This window comes from Trichoplusia ni, chromosome 7, assembly GCF_003590095.1.
Source record: "Trichoplusia ni isolate ovarian cell line Hi5 chromosome 7, tn1, whole genome shotgun sequence".
NCBI lineage: Eukaryota > Metazoa > Arthropoda > Insecta > Lepidoptera > Noctuidae > Trichoplusia > Trichoplusia ni.
Window position 1 is genome coordinate 15,236,345 of NC_039484.1, and position 19,487 is coordinate 15,255,831.

General features: G+C 36.2%; 2 protein-coding genes across 2 annotated transcripts; one reads left to right on the forward strand and one right to left on the reverse strand.

Moving 5' to 3' along the window:
• Positions 1-2,904: 2,904 nt before the first annotated feature.
• Positions 2,905-13,162, forward strand: LOC113495555 (ER degradation-enhancing alpha-mannosidase-like protein 3). The gene is made up of 10 exons (XM_026874313.1): positions 2,905-3,236; positions 6,059-6,205; positions 6,982-7,134; positions 8,003-8,156; positions 9,120-9,289; positions 9,638-9,859; positions 10,498-10,663; positions 10,880-11,268; positions 11,337-11,538; positions 11,614-13,162. Exons 1-10 carry the CDS (start codon positions 3,124-3,126, stop codon positions 12,640-12,642), a joined length of 2,745 nt encoding a protein of 914 aa, XP_026730114.1. The 5' UTR covers positions 2,905-3,123; the 3' UTR covers positions 12,643-13,162.
• Positions 13,163-13,573: 411 nt separating this feature from the next.
• Positions 13,574-18,076, reverse strand: LOC113495556. The gene is made up of 9 exons (XM_026874314.1): positions 17,942-18,076; positions 17,580-17,715; positions 17,179-17,319; positions 16,096-16,232; positions 15,259-15,435; positions 14,891-14,928; positions 14,735-14,803; positions 14,100-14,183; positions 13,574-13,900 (listed from the first exon to the last, which is right to left on the reverse strand). Exons 1-9 carry the CDS (start codon positions 18,008-18,010, stop codon positions 13,663-13,665), a joined length of 1,089 nt encoding a protein of 362 aa, XP_026730115.1. The 5' UTR covers positions 18,011-18,076; the 3' UTR covers positions 13,574-13,662.
• Positions 18,077-19,487: the final 1,411 nt, after the last annotated feature.

Below are 19,487 nucleotides of genomic sequence, written 5' to 3' on the forward strand. Positions count from 1 at the left end.
TCAATTTTAATACCTAGAAGGGAATATCATGACCAGGCCCCAATTCTGCTCTTTACAATTATTGAAAGTTGACTTAAAATGACAATTTTCGTATTCTCTTAAGCATTTTTCCTACGCAATAATTGGAAATTGTATACTCAAGGTCAATACAATGAATTTTCATTTAAGGGAATAGGAATAATTTCAAATTTAATTCAAGTAAATACTTTTTATTATTTTATTGAGGTGTTGTTGTTTTAAAATAGGTTAACTTCTTGCTATTTCTTCGATTTCGGAGCAAAATTGTTTTTTTTTCTGTTGTTGCCCAAAGGCCTTTCATTACCGCACGGCACCTCGAGCCTGTCGTCGTGGTATGCATTAAGGACATCCCGTTTCGTCCTGAGCCCGGATCCGTAATATTGTAATTGGGGAACTGGGTCGGCTTTTCGTCTGCGTCTGGGTGTCCCATTTTCTTGCATGTTTATCATTATTAGTATATTAAAAAAGTAACCAACCAACACCCTTTTTGCTAACATGCACTTATTGAAACGTATCAACGCCAGCAAAACCTCTATCCACCTTACTAGATCCAACAGATAAACTATGTCTAGGCAGTTTTGTTGGAGTTTATTCTGAATCAATGATTTCGCCAGAAGCCTGTTACCTGAAAGGGCTCCAATTTCGCTATTTATAATGGCCGATAAATGAATTGCCATTGGATTATTTTTTTGAATACGGGGCGGCATACTCACGGTCAATACGATGAATTTCCAATTATTGTGTTGGTAAATTTAGGCGAATACGAGTAGTGTCATTTTAATCTTATTTCCATTCATTCATCGGCCATTGTAAATAGCGGAATTGAGGCACAGGTATGTAAGCCATCTACCAAGCTACCAACTACAATGGCCAGATGCCCTTAGCATTAGAACGATAGTGCTCCGTTACGCTATTTAGGGCTTCATAAGAAGATCGTAGAATGCCTGAGGATTTATATTACTATTACCAACTAACCACATTCTAAACAGGCATAAATGAAAATGCCTTGTATTTAAAAGTCAACAAACATTCGATCATTCGTCTACCTACCGACCACCCTAAAATTAAATGCGATAAGGACCAAATCGGACGACACTTTTAGCAACTTCACTTATTTGCTAAAATCTTCAAAGTTTAGTATTAACAACAAACGTGCTCTGTGTTTACGCCTACACTTGAAGGAACACATTTTTGCTTTCATAATTTGTTCAGGCATTAAAATACTTTATTTGAAGAATATCTTAGTTTTATCTTACTGAATTTGTCTCCACAAAGTCTTTTATAAAGGTTTCTCGGCACTTTGTCTAGAGATAACAAACAATGATGAGCTTTGATGTGGAGTGTTGTTCACGAAAGTTCCTGTCTCTGGATATCGTCAGGAGCAGGTTGGGCGACAAAGGGATACCTTTCAACTTTATTGATTAGCTAAAATGGGTTTTTTTACACTACTTTCAAACACTTTACTAGCAAACTGTTGAAAAGGTAGGGTATCACTGTCATTTTGTCCTTCCATATAAGCGAGAGGAGATAAGATCATACCGTTTCTACAGAAAAACTGTAACGAATAACTAGATCGACGGATACCTTTTGCGTCACATTAAAGAGCCATTGGGCCAGCTGCGATCCGTAGTAACGTCGAAAAAAATCAGAGTGTACAATGTGCGACCATATGCAGCGAGGAAAAGATAGTCACCATTAAAAGAACACGCGATTCCGACGATCTACATGCTAAGTTCCAAAGACTAAGGACTACGCTTACATAAACCAGGTGTTTACAAGATGGATAGCAGCTGTATAAAAACTGACAAACAAGGAAAAAATCTCCTGCAAATAAATCGTTGGATTAAATTTTACGTCCGCCACTTTTATTAGAGAGCACTGCAAAAGCAAAATATATTACTTTTAACGGAGCTATAAATTGTCAGCTGCATGGTGACCAGTGATTCGAATAAACGGCCTCGGTATTCTACAGTTGTTAACTACCATAATAAGCACACTGTTGTTTAATGAGCAGGTACCTAGTAGGTACCAGAACTGAGGTTAGAAGAAAAAGCAACGCCTTCGTGCATGGAGTTGTGATACCGCCTCTCCATTCTGCCTGCGACTACGGCCATTAGCCATTGTCATTTGGTTTAAAACGTTAAACGATTTAAGGTAGATGCATTCTTATTTCTTGAGATAACACCCAATTGGGTTGGTTACATTTTGCACAATTTAATTTCAACTAAGTTATTTGCCTTAGTTCAAAGCTTTCATTAGCCGTAATTAAAGGGATTTCGTATATTTTTACAGAGAAGCCTTTTAGAATAAAAAATAAACGGCTGAGGGAGTACCTAGACATTCTAAATTAATTTAAGACAGACTTATTTTAATAATTAGAAGTTGGTGACTTTTATTTCTGATCAGCAGACAAAGTTAAGATTTCATATTCTACTGCTATTCGTGGGAAACATAAAAAGTAGCTTAATGTAGTTTCCAGGAGTTAGAGCTATTGACTGAGATTTCAATTTCATTTATTTAATACAAGATATAATATAATAGATACAAGATATAATACAGTACGATACAAGATTATAGTAGGTAGTATTGCGTTTGCGATTACGTGGTGTTTTCCAAAGAGTAGAAAACCACAGTCAAGAGTTGGGAGATAACGATAGCGTTCCATTACTTCATATTTTAAATGATTAAAAAGGTTTTAACTATTGTTCTGTACTTCTGTACAAGACTACTGTATGCGTGATCTTTAATGATTGAATTACATCTATTAAATATATTCAATTACGTTAATACATCTATCAAAATTATATTTTTCATAAATTAGTTCTCTTACTTAGCGCTAAAAATGTCGAGACTTGCTTAAATGTGACCTGGACCGCACATCCCTGACAATTTATTGTCATGGACGATTGTAGACTAAAGTAGTAGCTCCTTACAAAGATTACAATTGTTTTTCCTTTTTTAATTTAAAACCTTAAATTAATTAGTATGTTCTACAGTTCTTTCCCTGACAATACAATTGTGTTTATGCTCGTACTTTAATACTGTTACTTAGGTACTTTAATATTAGTTAAATAAGAGTACTAGTCATTTGAAAATATTGTGATTATGGTGATAATGGCATATCGTGTTTTATTAGTTTTTATTTTAGCAATAATATGTGTAAAAACAGAAGATGAAGCTGCATCGCGTATGTCAAGATCAGAAAGGCTGAGTTTAAGGTAAATAAAATAAATTATAACAGCTGGCGCAGGTACCATCTATTACATTAAATTCTACTGATTGATATTGCCATGAAAAGAAAACGAATTTATTCAAAACAATCTTGAATGATGTTGAAAGTGTATCTACATACTAAAATACAGTTTCCCCAATGCCTTATTCGAAACTAATTGGATGGATCGAAAAAGCTGGTGGAATTTTACTTATCAAGATAATAATAAGGCCAGTTTATTATGTCATCTAGCATTTAATTTCACTTTCATATCGTGTTTATAATTGCCTGAAAAGCCATAATATTGAGTGGGTTATTTTTCGTGTTGCTTATAGTTATTAGAGGGAAGGGCTAAACAGAGACCAATGATGATAAACCAGTGAGGTTGATTGACACACTTTAGTAAACTATTTGTTTTATTGTTATAATCATTACATTTGTCATCGCCCTTTTTTATCCCACAGCTGGGCATTGTCTGCTTTGTTTTGTGTTCGGTAGATATTTATTATTGACAAATATACACTTGTTTGTTCACAAAAAAGTTTGAAGGAATACATTTTCTTCATCTGAGTTCATTGATGTAATGTTGGCATGATCAATTAAATGTCCTGCAAGCAAGTGTTTGTTCTAGCTCGTTAATGATTAAGAAACCCAATGGAACTTGGATTAAAACTTGCATAGGTGGCATGCACTACATGTGATTGTTGACATCGGTATAGGCGTTTCCAAGGTGGTCAATTATATCTTTAGTACAACAAGGCTAGGCTAACTAGGCTTAAGTGCTAGGTGGTATATAATTATCATAGTAGCTTCTAGCTTATGATATATTAGATGTGCTGTCATTCGGAGCATACACATGCAATCCCGTGGTCCAGGCAGATAGTAACCTGGATGTTTTAGTTGCTGCTGCATACTGATAAAAAAGGGTTGTGATTAAAAAGGACTTTATGTACCAGTCATTCAAATTTTATTTTATTTTTTTACCAGTTTATTGATTGATACTTTTCTAACAGCAAGATTGAATGGTACATATTAGAGTCAAACTTCCCCGTGCCTCTCCGCCTTTCTTAATTGACCAGTTGCTTTTCCATTAAGCTATTGAATCCATATTATGTATTAATAACTAGTTTGATGTCTCTTTCATATCAATGTCCAGATCATTGTGCTTTACAAAATTAGTTCAGCTCATCTATGCATGTTGTATTACTATTGACAGCAATTGCTTATTTTGGAAGCTTAATTTGTTCCTTTCCTGTGGCAGTAACACACAGATAAAAGCTGTACATATATATAATGTTGTACATGATTGTACAATGGGACCCACACATGATACACACAAAACTTCACTGTTTGATGTGATAGTTTCTTTTTAGCTCAATTAATGTTGTGCTATGAAACAAAGTGTTATATGAATAATTACCTTTTTGTTTACTCAAATGGTTTATGCCTGTTTATGCATACATTTACAACAAATTTCCATTGAACATTCAGTGTCATGTACTTTATTTGTATTATGAAATGACCAAATAATGTTTATAATAGAATTGTAGCAAGGGCACTGTGTTAAAAGTAAAACTGTAGTTAGCATTTGTAATAGATTTATGTAATTATCCAGGTTGGTTACATTGATTGCTTTATTGGACTAGGTCAAATAGGGTAGTAAATCTTTTGTGTAACTAAGTGCATGTTCATGATACTTTTTATCAGTATTATTGTTTAATGAAATTAAACAATTGTAAAGCAATGCTTTTTTTAAGTAAAGGTACACCTGCATGGGTTATGCATGCTAAAAACATAGTTTAAATCCGGAAAAAGAAGAAGAAATTTCTTAGGCTCATTTTCATAAAACTATAACATACCTGACTTTTATTAGACAATGGATTTAAGGAAGACAATAAATTGAGGGCAACATAAAGTAATCTATTTATTCAAACTGAAAAAGTAACATGAAATATCTTTCTGACTTAGATAATGTTATATTCTTGTGTTGTCATCCAGATGCTAAGCATAAAGATAATACTCAGATAACAAAATATATATTTTGAATCGGGTGTTCTTTGCTGGTGTATTATGTATATCTATCAAACATATATTATATGTATGTTTTACTTATGATACTAGACCACTTATGATAAATACTGCCCATGAATCAGTCATTAATAAGATAAGAACAATAATGAGTTTGGATAGTGAAAAGTATACATAAAATATTCATGAAGGCAGCTTGATGTTGATGTGGCACTAATCTGCCACATCTTATACCTTCTAATATATAAAATTCCCGTGTCACGATGTTAGTTACCGTACTCTTCCGAAACAGCTTAATCGATTTTTATATGCGTATTCAGTAGGTCTGAGAATCGACTAACATCTATTTTTCATACCCCTAACTTTTAAGGGTTGCCTACACTAAAAAAAAAAAAAAATTTTTTTGGACGAAATTTTTGAAATGAAAAAAAATATCTACAACTAGAAAAAATATTTTTTCGGCAAAACAACGTTTGCTGGGTCAACTAGTTATTATATAAATTTGTTGATTTGAAAATCTCTTGATTGTTGTTAAGAGATTCTGTTGAAGGTTCCTCTCTCTCGTATTAGGGGAGATGACTGTTAGGAGGCAGGTCATTATTTTAAAGTCAATATTGTGGGGTCAAAACCAAAATTCATTGTTAAGTTTATAATTGACAATAATTAGTTTAAGGTTACAGAGTATATTTTTGATTCTGCCTATTATTGTGAATTAAAAAGGCAACTTCGAATTTTCAAGTCTCAAAGAGTTAGAAACTGTACAAATTTCAGTCTTTGTTAACTATTTGTGTGACTTTTTAGGGAGGAGGCACGCAAAATGTTTTATCACGCGTACAACGCGTATATGGACAATGCGTATCCTGCCGATGAACTGATGCCACTGAGTTGTAAGGGCCGATGGAAAGGCATTACGCCGAGCCGCGGTGACATGGACGACGCCCTCGGAAAGTAAGTGATCATTTGTCTTTGCTGCGCTTACTGTGCGAAGTGCCAAGTGATACTGTAGGTTGTACTTTTAGGAGCGAATATGTATGCAATCAATACATTGGGCTTTATAATGTGAGTGAGCGTCTTAGTTTAAAAAATTGGCATGTGCGATATTTTTCTGATTGGACAATAATTTCAGTTATTAATTGTATTCAAAATAGTTTCTTGCACATTGACAATAGATTGATTAAATTATAAAATTAAAAGTATAATTACTGTAAAAACTTTCCATGTTTATGATAAGAAAGCAAAATAAATATTTCTAACATTCTTTTAACGTTTTATGGTTTGTTAAATATTCGTTTACATAAAAAACAATTTTTTAAGCAGCGGTTTTAAACGTACATAACAGAAATACTTTAAAATGCAAAGCATAATATGAGTTTTGATATCGATTTTCTCAAGGCCAAAGTAATCGCGACTGACAGAAAACGTATTGATTTCCTTCAATTATGTAAGACAAGGAAAGGAAATTATGCAGACAGACAACAAAATCAATAATCAATATAATTTCTATTCAATTTTTTTTTACTATCAAGCAGAGAAGCATGAAACGTCGTTTACCAAGGCGAATTGAAAAAAAAATATAATTGCTAAACCAGCAAAAAGCTAAAGCAAAAAAAACTATTATCCAAGCAATGTTTTAAATACTTAATACTCATGAACCAGCAGAGTTCCTATCAACCAAGCGTTTTCCTGCTGTTACATAGTTATACTAACAGTAGTATGTTTTGCAGCTTCTCCCTAACCCTAGTGGACAGTTTGGACACGCTGGCGGTCATGGGAGACTTCTCCGAGTTCAGCCGGGCCATCAAACTTGTCATACAGGATGTCACCTTCGACCATGACATCGTCGTCTCGGTGTTCGAGACCAATATAAGAATGCTCGGGTAAGACTTTTTGGACATAATGAGTATTTTCCCACTTCTTTATATACTCACTTTTCTTGTTTGTTTGTCGTTCCGGTTGTGTTTTTGCAACTCAATTTTGAGGCATTTCCCGATAAACTAGCAGGCAGCCTTTCCAGGGTGACATTGCAATTTTGATAAAATTTAAATTAAGTGACATGTAAAAACGTGGGAATGTGTTTTAGATATTTTAAATCTATTAATTTTACCAATATTAGTCACATGCTCGCCATCGCCCGCGTAAGTGTCAGTTCTAATTAAAAAAGAATTATATGTATTTGTTACCCTATTTAGTTAGTTAGTTAACCTATTTGTTAATCCAGCGTTTCAGCTACGTTTATCAAAATTAGTCTAGCCGTGCAAATCTGGACAGGCCCCCAATTCTGCTATTTATAATGGCCGATGAATGAATGGCATTGTGAATAGCAGAATCGGGACCCAGGTAACAAACACTATTATTATATTTTTTTTACTGCAATCAGATTATTAATCCGAATAATTCGTAGCGTGTAATTGTAATATAAGGTTATTTATTATTGCTAAAATGTACAATTATTATTACTTGTTCTTGCTTGCGTTTACGTGGAGTTTGGTTACATTAACTTATGAAACGATTTTTTAGACATACAATTTTAATTTGTTACTTAGGTAAATACATTGAATTCCGATTTTATAAATTAAGATTAACGAGATTAGAACGTATAGTTAAAAAAATATTCTTAAATCGTAAAAATAGGTACTTAAACTTACAAAAGCTATAAGATAGGGAATTTAGGGATGACATCACACAACCCGTACCGCAATAGGGTTTCTCAATTTTGCAAGTATTATAAATGAGTGTTTCTTGCAGAGGACTATTATCGGCGCACGTTTTGGCGTCAACTCTGAAGCATGAGGTGCCGTGCCTCCACTGGTATAACGGCGAACTGCTCGCAATGGCCGAGGATCTAGGAAAGAGGCTGTTACCATCGTTCAACACCTCCACAGGGATACCACATGGAAAAGTAAGATTAAGTCATATACATTAGTACTAATCATAGGACAATCAGAAATAAAAGTCGGTTCATTCAGACTTTTGAAACATATTTATATTTGTGTTTTACATTTATTTTAGGTAGCAAAATATTTGTAAGAACTATAAGGTATTGCTAAAAAATTGCTTGTAACATCAATTTCATACTCACACTGAGGAATTTGTTCATCTGGTTAATTTACTTTTATTGATAACTACACACTACCTTTCAATAATTACTCTATAGTTTTGGCACGAAGCAACTTTACTAAAACTTTTTAGAGGAGGAAAATTGCCTATTTGAATTAAAAGTTTTGATTACGACATTTCTGGTTAATTTTGCGATTACATACTACATTTTGATGACTTTATAGGTTATTAATTAATAATTATATTTGCATAACAGTTTTGTATATTCACAGTTACATGACTTGACTGCGACTTGGTTTTATATGTTCTTAATGTACTTATCACTCGAGAGTTCGTTGCATAAATATGAAACTTATGTATTTTCCTCTTGAGTCAATGTGTCATTCATATTTTTGTACTTACCTACTTAGACATAAGACAATGTCTATGACGGTTTTCGTCATGTCTAATTAGTTACCTAATTACCTTATTGATTTTGTACATATTACCTACTTTTCTGCTTACAGCGCAGTGGCAATGCAAATGCAAATACAGAGCCAATGTCTCGTTTTCTAGGATTAACCATCTTTTTTCGACTCGATCGCAAATTCTTGCCACAATTTTTTTTAATATTGAATTGAAAAATTGTTGATAGATTTTCCATCGATGACGCAAATTGTGTTTGCCATAGTAAAGGAAACAGACAATAACCGCCAACTTTTTCTTACAATATCTTTCCTCTCATATAACTTTGTGCCTTAACATATTTAAACTAAGACCATTTCAATAAACAACTAATGTACCTACTTTCCACTTAACTCTTCAGATAAACTTACGACACGGCATGCGCGGGATGTCGGAGTCCCGTGAGACGTGTACAGCCTGCGCCGGCACAATGATACTCGAGATGGCAGCACTGTCACGCTTGACCGGCAACCCCGTGTACGAGCAGAAGGCGCACAAGGCCATGGATAGGCTTTGGAAGATTAGACATAGGTAAATAATCTTTTTGACTTAGAGAAGGACATATTTTTTAAAATTAACTTGCTGTCAGAAGAGCATAAAGCAAATGGGGACGAATTTCTCCAAGGAGTCAAACGGCTAAGAGTTATTAGAAAAGTCTTTTTTCGTAGTGTTATCAAGGAAACCTTACAGCATGTGCTGTGAAAATATTCAAGTTATAATAACAGGTTTTTTTTACACTTAACTAAATGTGACTTTCTGATTTGATGGATATCCCATTCTCTTCGTCTTGCTTACTTTAACTTATACCCTCTTTTTGTAAACATGCATTACATAATTAATATATAGATTTGTTATAAATTACATTTCATGTTGTTCTAGAACATCCGACTTAATGGGCACAGTTATAAATATACATTCCGGCGACTGGGTGCGCAAGGATGCCAGTGTCGGCGCTGGCATCGATTCCTACTACGAGTACTGCCTCAAAGCTTACATCCTCCTCGGCGACGAGAAGTACTTGGCCAGGTTCAACAGACACTACAACGCCGTCATGAAGTACATAAGCAGAGGTCCAGTCATGTTAGCCGTTCATATGCACAGGTAAGTTTATAAACTGATCACTTAATGTTTACGAACCACATTCTTTTACGCTTCCGTCAGTTCTGCGGTATCTGTTTTTAATAATAACCGCTGTTATTTAATTGCAAATACAGTTCCTGGCGTTCATGTTTACGTTAATTGCTATTTAAAGTAGTTTGTTTTACGTCCTTCGTGTACACTTTTTCTTTTTTCGGGTACACAAAAAGCGGTTTATTAAATAAAGTATAGATCAAAGTTACGCAGTACAACAAATGGTAACGACCAATGAAAATGAAAAACGTTCGAGCCCAAGCTTACTTAGATGTAATTACTTATTTTTTATTTGTATAGTTTGCGATAATATTTTTTGTTACTCACTGACGCATTACACACACATTCGGACTTAAATAAGTATAAGTATAAAAGATTAAAAAAAAACTTAATATTGGCTGTTTTACCAATTTTTAATAAAAAATACACTTTAAAGTTAAGAAAGTGGTGAAACAAGAAGAAAGAAAAAAAAAATATTTAAAAATATCCAGTCGGCCAGGGCCAAATAAATTAGGGCTGAGTAAGTAGCAGATGACCCACCTATCCACCATTTTCGTATGTTCAACGTTCTGCCAAACACCCTGTAGAATTATGTTTTTCTATTTTAGGCCGCATTTGCAATCCCGCAATTTCATGGACGCCTTGTTGGCGTTCTGGCCCGGGCTTCAAGTGTTGCTGGGCGATGTTCGGCCGGCGGTTGAGACTCACGAAATGCTTTACCAAGTCATGCAGAGGCATACGTTCATTCCAGAGGCTTTCACATCTGATTTCCAGGTGAGGATTTTTTATTTAACATCGTATCTGTAATTGATTCTATGATCAATAGTGCTGCCAATGTAACTTGCCATGTTGGAAAAGTGCCACAAAATACCGCCAACTCATGTACAACACATTTCCAAACCGCAACGTGACATCTGCCGTACCGTAATGTGTAGATTGTAAACAAAAATATGAACTACTTTTTTGTGTTACTATCATTTTTGTTCGTAGGTACACTGGGGTCAGCATCCACTTAGGCCAGAGTTCTTAGAATCTACTTATTTCTTACATCGCGCAACTGAAGACGATCACTACCTCCAAGTAGGCAAAACAGTACTTAAAGCATTGCAGCAGTACACTAAAGTACCCTGCGGCTATGCTGCCGTCAACGACGTCCGGACACGCATACACGAGGACAGGATGGACTCGTTCGTCCTCGCCGAGACCTTCAAGTACCTGTACATGCTCTTCGGTGAAGATAAGGATGTTCCTGTCAAGCTAGAAGACTACGTGTTAACAACCGAAGCGCATTTCTTGCCACTCTCTTTGGCTACAGACGGCAAGAACACCACATACTTCAGTCTCAAAATTGACGATGAAGACGAAGATAAATACAGAAAGTAAGTATTTAGCTAATCGTAACATTCATAGTAGTTGCGGGGTCTAATCGTTATGTTTTCGATTTTAGGACATGCCCGAACACAGCGTCCTTGGAAGCGGAGAAAGTTCGGCGGCCGATGCGACAGCTGTTGGGGACGACGGCGGCCAGACCCGCGGCCCGCCTGCGCCCGCTCAACGACCCGCGCCAGATACACGCGCTCTCGGACATGGGCATATCAGTACTGACGCTCCCTGATGGAAGGGTCCAGCTGCTGTACACTACCTCTACGGTAAGCAATATTATTTAGATTGTATATAAATATATCTTTCGAATACAAGCAATCATTGTTTCTTTTCTTGTTCAGGCGAAATCTGCAAAAGATGCTGCTGAAGGCCTTACATTCATGCGAGAAATGTCAAAATGGAACTCGATGAGCGACATGGAAAACGGTGTGGTTCCCGCCGGCGTCAAGATCAACGATAAGATTTTCCCAGCGGGCCCGGGACACTTCGGCAAGGAGATCTCTTCCCAAGACCATTATGTCAACAATGTGGCTTACGTCACTCCTATTGACGCTTGCTCGCCGATAGAAAACAAGAATGAAGTCGAAGGCAAGTTCGGAATAGCAAAACGTGGTCAGTGCACCTTTGCCCAAAAAGTTCGCAACATGCAAACTGCTGGAGTTACTTTAGCGATCATACTCGACAATGTGCCAGACTCCACACACGAAAGTACGGCCTTGTTTGCGATGTCCGGCGACGGAAAGGATGAAATTGACATTCCCGCTGTATTCCTGTTTTCACAAGAGGGTCGTTACTTAACAGAGGCTTATGAAGAAAAGCCTGATTTGATAGTGACAGTGAGCGAACTAAAAGCTCTTAAATCGAATTATGAGAATAGTTGTGATGATGGTAAATGTGAAACTGTCCTGCAAACTCCAGGTGTAGCTAACGATAAGGAATCATTCGATCATCTTAAGAAGGTACTCAGTCAGTTAGCAGCGCAGTTCGAGTTGTCTCTTTCCAGTGACGATCAGAAAACATGCGGTGAAGAATCTGAAGACGTTTTTTCGAAGACCAAAGACTCTAGTGAGGATAAAAATACAGAAGAAGCTGCAGGTGTATGTGAGACTACTGCTAAACCCAAGGGACCATCGAAAGTTGAAAAAAGCACTGGAAAGGTAACTACAGAGGGGTCCGCAACCCTAGGTCAAGGGGAAACAATAGGGACTGCCATTCCTGTGAATTTAGACACGGAAAGGTTCACAGCGAGTGATCAAGTTATTGCAGAAGACGCCACAGCCCCCGTAGAAGTAATCACGGACACCATTGACGCTGTGGAGCAAGATATAGAAATTATCAAAATGGAAACAGATGTACATGACGGTTTTTGACCAACGCGCGTACGAAGAAGACTGTGACTTAGATTAAATTAAGGACTAGTTTTGAAGATTGAGTGGTAAAAACTTATTGGTACGAAGTGAAACGAACGTAATGGAGGCTTAGACTTGTACTTGTGATTAGACATTGTATTTGAGAAGGCCCGTCAGAACCTAATCGTAAATATTAAAGTCGAAAGTGTTCAACAAATAACTAATGTATTTAAGTGTAGCGAATTACTTAAATAGTCTTAATCGAAAAATTAGAGTCTTACTCTTAAATTTAATGCCAATTGTATACTCCTTTTGGATTAAAACTTATTCTTAATAGGCAAGTAACACTGACTGGCGATTTCGGCAGTACTTTGCACAAGTTACGTACTTGGGCGATGTTGTAAATAATCACAGGAACAAAATAAGACTAAGAATTTAGCCACTGCCACATCAGTAATGACAATGCATGAATGTGTAAATATTTACTGAAATAAACTTGTAAAATAAATTTGAACGTTATTAATGCGTGAACAATTGTAAATAAGGAATAAAATTGTGCTAAATGTATAAAACTCCTGTACATATTGTTTTTAAGATATAAAATAATATGGAAGAATTTTCGTGCCTTTTCAATATCTGCCACAAGTTTTACTTTTTTATGTTTTAGCCTATTTAATATTTTATCTTATGGTGAAAACAAATTTTATATTATAATTTTTTTATTTTAGTTTATCAGATTATTGATTGTTATAAGACGAATAAAATATGACATCAAATTTATTTATAACAGTTTACTTCATTTTTAAAGAGTGTAAATAAATAAATGTTACATAAATCAATATGGTTTTATTTATTCATTGCTATTACATTAGTCTGAGCGACTAGGTAAAGACATTTTTTTGCTGTAACTGCAACACATTTCCAAGTCTGTGGCGAGAAATGAAAGGCATAATATATTTAAAACCGATAATTTATTAAAATATAAAAGTCAACTTACAGTTGTATAAAATGTAGGAAGGTGTATGCTAAATAGCTCGCATTTTACATGTAAGCGGGTTTAAGTGCGGACTTGAGGCGTCGCGCGGCCTGCGGGCTGTAGTCGGGGGCTGGCACGAAGGGCGCGGGCCACTGGTCGCGGTTCCAAGGCTCCACTGAGGGCGAGGCCGGAGGCCTAGAGGGCATCGGGCGCTTCACATCTTCGAGATAAGTGAAGGGTCGAGCAGTTTGCGACGCACTCGGCTGACTATGGTGCCAGGAGTCCGAGCGGTCGTAAGGAGCGCTGGGAATCGAAATGAATAATTAGTTTGATCTCTGCAAGTAGTCACCTACAAGTTTGGGTCGGCTGCCAGCCTGACGCGGATAGACTATTCGGTTACGTACTCGCCAAACCCACTGGAAATCCCATTTTCGTAGGTATCTAGCTACTGTTCAATTGATCCGAGTATTTAATAAATCATATTTAATTTAATTTAACTTACTTGGAGTAATTTCGAGACGGTTCCCGCCGTGGGGTTCGAGGAGGAGAGTCATCATCGTGAATAAATCCAGGATTCATTTGTGAGCTGCAAAAGAAAGTAATTATAATCGCAAACCAAAATAGATGAACTATATTGTATATTGTAAGGTTATCAACTCAGCCTATCGCAATTCACTGTTTAGTGTTTGTCAGAATACATTCCAAAACATATGCTCATGTTCTGTAAAGTATAGTTACTTTCATAAAGCAAATTAATAATTAGGCATTTCTGAATGTGATACTATGGCACGCACCGTGCTCGGCGTCGTTTTTTCGTTTTGAGGTCTGTTGAGTAGGAAACTAGTGGAACGACCGGGAGAATAATTATGTGCGAATGTTTATTCCTAACTAAATTAGTAACCGAGTAGTCAACCAGAATTTTTAATTAGATAACCACCACCATCTTTTTCTGTAATCTAGTCTGTATCTACAGTTCCTAATGCATTTTTCAAAGTCCCTATTTATTGATCCGAAATGTTATCTAAATCTATCCGTAGATATTTTTTTTTAGTTGCGAAAGGAAAGAATTCGCCGAAGATGGCATAAAATAAGGGAGGTGTAGGCCCAGCTGTGGGTGATGATGATTAAGATATTTACCCTCTTGCAAATGGTGATAACATTTCAGGTTGCGGTGGCCAATTATTATCATCCGGTTTCCGTGGCTGGCTGAAATAAAAATAAGTGCTTTAATGAGGACCACGCATAACTACCAAATATTATAAATTGTTCAATAAGGATTTAACGAGTACTTACTCGAACGCTGTCAACGCTCCCAACTTGTGGATTGAATGCTGGAAATAAAATAGCCCATGAAATAGCACAACATAGCACAATTCGAGTCGGAGTCAGGACACCGAGAGTTCCGTACTAGACGATAGACTAAAAGTCACCCATGAAATTTGTAACCGTAACACTTCCCCGATTTTGATATCGATTTGTTTTTTTTTAAGAAACATAATACGTCATCAGCTGTAACTATTTCACCAACTTATTTTCCAGGTTTAATGAGACACTGCTTGGTAATAGATAGAAGGAAGATAAGGACAGACAGCAAAGCTTAGTTAATACCTAAGGTTTTGTTTTACGTAACCTTAACAATGAAACGAAATCCAAAATCTCACCTCATTAATTTTCTGTGCATTTTTATGTTCGGTGATGTAAACGATCAGTAGAATGATCAGTATGATGTTGAGGAGAGGGGCCACGAAGCCCTTCAGAGCTATTGCCATCAGAAGGAAGGCTCCATGACGCAGAACCTCGATCCTGTAGCTAGATGGTGCACCAGCTATCCAGTCATCCTGAGAATTACAAATCATTTGGCTGGTGAAACATTAGGTAGGATTTTCGAATGATGAATCCATAATACCTACTGAAAAACCAAAATAACTGCAAACTATCTTAAGTTTTAAACTTATAAATGTTGTCTCTCTCATAGATAATCGCTTGAACGCTGTTGAGTATAACCGCTAGGTTATTAAAAAAACCTATTAAAAAGTCCATATTTCAGGCAGGAAAAGTGTTGAGCCACAAATATTTTTATTCATTTATTAGGTATATAATAATGCCGATGAATTAATGGAAATTGTATTAAAATAACACTTCGAATTCTACTACAATTAAGCATTTTGTGAACACAGTACCTAATTAGAAATTCAGTACAGAACACTCACGATCCATATAATGAATTTTCCATTCGGCCATTGAACCTAATTAGTGGAATTATGTAGTATGTAAAATACAATATTCTCGTTGATCTTATGAAAATAACAACAAAATAAACATAAAGAAGCAAAGCACTGGAACTTACTGAACAAATAACAACGATTTATTTTAAATTATGGTTCCTCATCAAAAGCATTAGCCCTTAGTACACTCGAGAAACTCGTTACATTTTACGACACATTGTACATGGTGTCCTTATAATGTTATATAGGTATGCTGACAAAAGTTAAACTCACCAGCCTCGCTGATAAATATCCGTGATCAATACCAAAGTGTATCCCGGTAGTCAAGTCCACGACTAGGCCGGCGACGCAGGTGGCGATGTACGCAAATAGAACCAAGTTGATGTACCGAGCCGCGTCGTCTTGTACGGCTGCGATAAACAAACAATGTATTCAGTTATCAATTAATACAATCACTTTTATTGATCGTGATAACATACCGATGTGGCTGTACTCACTAAAGTTAGATTTACCTGTAGATTTATTCGTGTAGAATTTGTTTTGGCGGTGAGTCAGAGGTATTTATTATTTGCTCTACAAGCGAGGTTTCGGGAAGATGTTTTTAATGTTGTTCAGGGGTGTTTTAGAATCAATTTAGGCGAAAATAAAGCAGTACATGCCTCATGGTGATTTTGTTGATCAACATTGATTTTAGTGTTGCATAAAAGACTATCTCAAATTTTGAATTGTAGCCATAAAGACGATTGAAATCGTGTTTTATCTAGTGAGTATCATACAAGCCAGATTCCAACGGTTTTAAGTCAAATTCAAATAAACGTTACAACCACAATAACATACTCAGTGAATCACACATACTTATTACTTATTGCGCAAGTTTTTATCGTCTTGTGCCAATTTAGATTCGCGAAGAACATTCATTCATCGTCACTCGGAATATGGGTTAAGAGGAGTTTTATGCCGCGAAATAAGTGCTAGATGTATTTCTTTTTCATTCATACACGTACGCAGTTGAGTATTGCGCACTTTGTCCGTCTAATCAATAAGGTCAGAGAAGTACGTATGATATTCACTCGTATTATTAGAATAAATCCTCTTTTTATGAAACAGTTACTACCCCTCTAATTATAGCTTCGGAATACGTGCAGGTAATGATACGAACAGAGTAGTAGAACGAGTTGATAACTTTAAAAAGCACCTTTTAAATATGATTGTTTTAACACCTTAGGTAAAAAACCGTTTTAACGATACCATAACAGATCCCGTACCGCCTTGATTAATCGGTGGAGTTGGATTATGCTTTAACGCATATTCCTTACTGAACATACATAGATTAATATAACAATAATTGATATTTACTTGTAATGAGGGCAATAGATGTCACAATGCTCAGGATCGCGATAGTCAACGTGATCGCAGTTAACACGTAAACAGTGTATTCTCCTGTGATATCGTTTTGTAACGTCTCTCGGGCAGACAAAGAAGCTTCGCAGTCGCCCCCTAAAAATAGAACAATTAATTAGCATACGATATATGATAGATACATTATCGCCTTCCGAGAAATATATTTAGGACTGTAGGCCTTTAATTAGGTCGTGGTGTCGTGTGAGTTTCACGCTTAGCTCGTCGGTTCTGAACTAGCGTCAAATCATAACAATTGTATCATTTTAGTATGTAAAACTGTGATAATTATAAAATTGAAAAGCTCTTGATGTAAAAAGACATACGTCACAATATTAAGTAACAAGAAAAATATTTACTTAGTATAAAGGCGCTGAAAACGGTTTTCCAAAAGTAATCCCCTCCTGTTGTCTTTTCTAATATCATTCCATTATCGCAATTGGTTCTTAATATTAGGGTTACTATGGCAAGTAATATGTATATTAAGGAGAGGCCCTGAAAATAATGTTAATTCACTGATTAGAACACAATAGTAAAATAATTAAGCGGAAATTGCACGAAGTTTGACAGATTAGGAAATTCGCAGTGTATTAATTGAAGTCGCAATAGCCAATCAAATATAGTGTGGCATTATGTGGCAAACAGAGGAAAATTGAGCATGAGTCACACGGATTACGCAGGCATCGATCACATTCAACAATAAGCTTTAGGTTGTACTTACAATGGTTAAAGCGCCGGATAAGGTCGCAGTTAGAACTAGGTGCGAGGAGAATTTCGTCTGTTTATGCATTTTTTTTATTTTTGTTTCTATTTATTTATTGAGCACGCGTCATGTCGAGTTAGTGTTCGTTTATGAAGGAACTCGACAAGATATCAGAGTGTTAATCGCGCCATGATAATTGTTATCGGCATTAATACCCGCTATCTACATATGGAGGAGCTCCCTCCGCACTTCTAAATTTGACTAATCGCTCCTACGCCCGTGGACAATGGTCATAGTGAACTAACTGACACGGTCTCAATGAAAGGTCTCGGCGACAGCATTTACAGCTATGTATATAAAATATACATGAAAGAAATTCGTAAACAATAACAATACGGTCACCGATCGAAGCACCTACGACCAGACTATGACGTTAATGTTTGTTCAAAATGTGAATATTATTATTCTCGACATCTTTTCGTGTTGGCGTCAGAACAAAGGTCGAACGTTCTTAACGCCATCCTTTTGTACTAAGACCTTAATAAGGCTAAAAGCTAATGGATTTACGTAATCTGAAAGCATTATTCTCTATAGACTGTCATTTGATGGACACTAAGTATACAGGGACTTTCCATCCAAGAAATAGGTCGGTAGACTCGTAAGGCGCCGGTCGGGTCGGCCTACAGACCAAGTTTCCCACATGCATTATTAAATAGACAGGTCATTTATTCGAATGACATTGTTTCCTACTACTATTCTCGACCTTCTTATTTACTCGATATAATTAAACCTATAAGAACCGAACTGTTTCAGTATTTTGGCAGGATTCAGTGACACCGCTCTGTCAACATTCTAGTCAATAGCCCAGCCTGCCCAAAACCACCCAAATATCTGAGCAAAAATGTAAAGAAACTACATTATGTGAATAAGTGTGCGATTAAAATAACCTTATCCAATACTCTGATGTCGATCTCAGAAGCACAATATGTCGGATTTCGAAAAGATCTTAACCGCTGCGTTCTACCTGTTCTGGACATGGCGCGTGTGTAGTTTCTTTTCTTCTTCTTAGTCGTAGAAGCAGTCAAACAATCTATCCCTAAGATGGTTCTCTGGCACCTGAAAGAATACTCCACACGTCTTCCCCTCAGACCTGATCACTTGCAGACATCTGGGCACACATACTACCCTTCATCAGTCTGAAGAGGTTTTACTCGATGCCTTGTTTCATCCACCAACGGACAAGTCCAAAGTATTTTAAAATACGACAGCCGCAAAGCAGAGAAGGACTCCCCGATGCGTAATTCTTTGAAGATGCCTATGCCCGTGCCTTCACATCAAAACATATTCTAAAGTAAGAAAATATGATAGTAACAGTTCACGTTTAAAATAAACACCGTGAAAACAAAAAGATGTAGAGTTTTAATCATGATTAGTTAAAAAATCTTACGAGCTGAAATTTATGCATCTAATTTAACACGAGATAAAGTTGAAGCATAGACATAACAGTATGCTCGAAGCAACAATAACAGGTCTTCAACACATCAAACATAATAACGTGTACTTA

Bases quoted from the DNA above. Each gene is read 5' to 3' on its own strand.
- LOC113495555 (XM_026874313.1), top strand. From the start codon at position 3,124: ATGGTGATAATGGCATATCGTGTTTTATTAGTTTTTATTTTAGCAATA. The intron at 3,237-6,058 runs GTAAATAAAATA...GTGACTTTTTAG, and splicing joins TCAGAAAGGCTGAGTTTAAG to GGAGGAGGCACGCAAAATGT. The intron at 11,539-11,613 runs GTAAGCAATATT...TTTCTTGTTCAG, and splicing joins TGCTGTACACTACCTCTACG to GCGAAATCTGCAAAAGATGC.
- LOC113495556 (XM_026874314.1), bottom strand. From the start codon at position 18,010: ATGCATAAACAGACGAAATTCTCCTCGCACCTAGTTCTAACTGCGACC. The intron at 17,716-17,941 runs GTAAGTACAACC...CATTATTTTCAG, and splicing joins TATCCGGCGCTTTAACCATT to GGCCTCTCCTTAATATACAT. The intron at 13,901-14,099 runs GTAAGTTAAATT...TTCGATTCCCAG, and splicing joins CCGTCTCGAAATTACTCCAA to CGCTCCTTACGACCGCTCGG.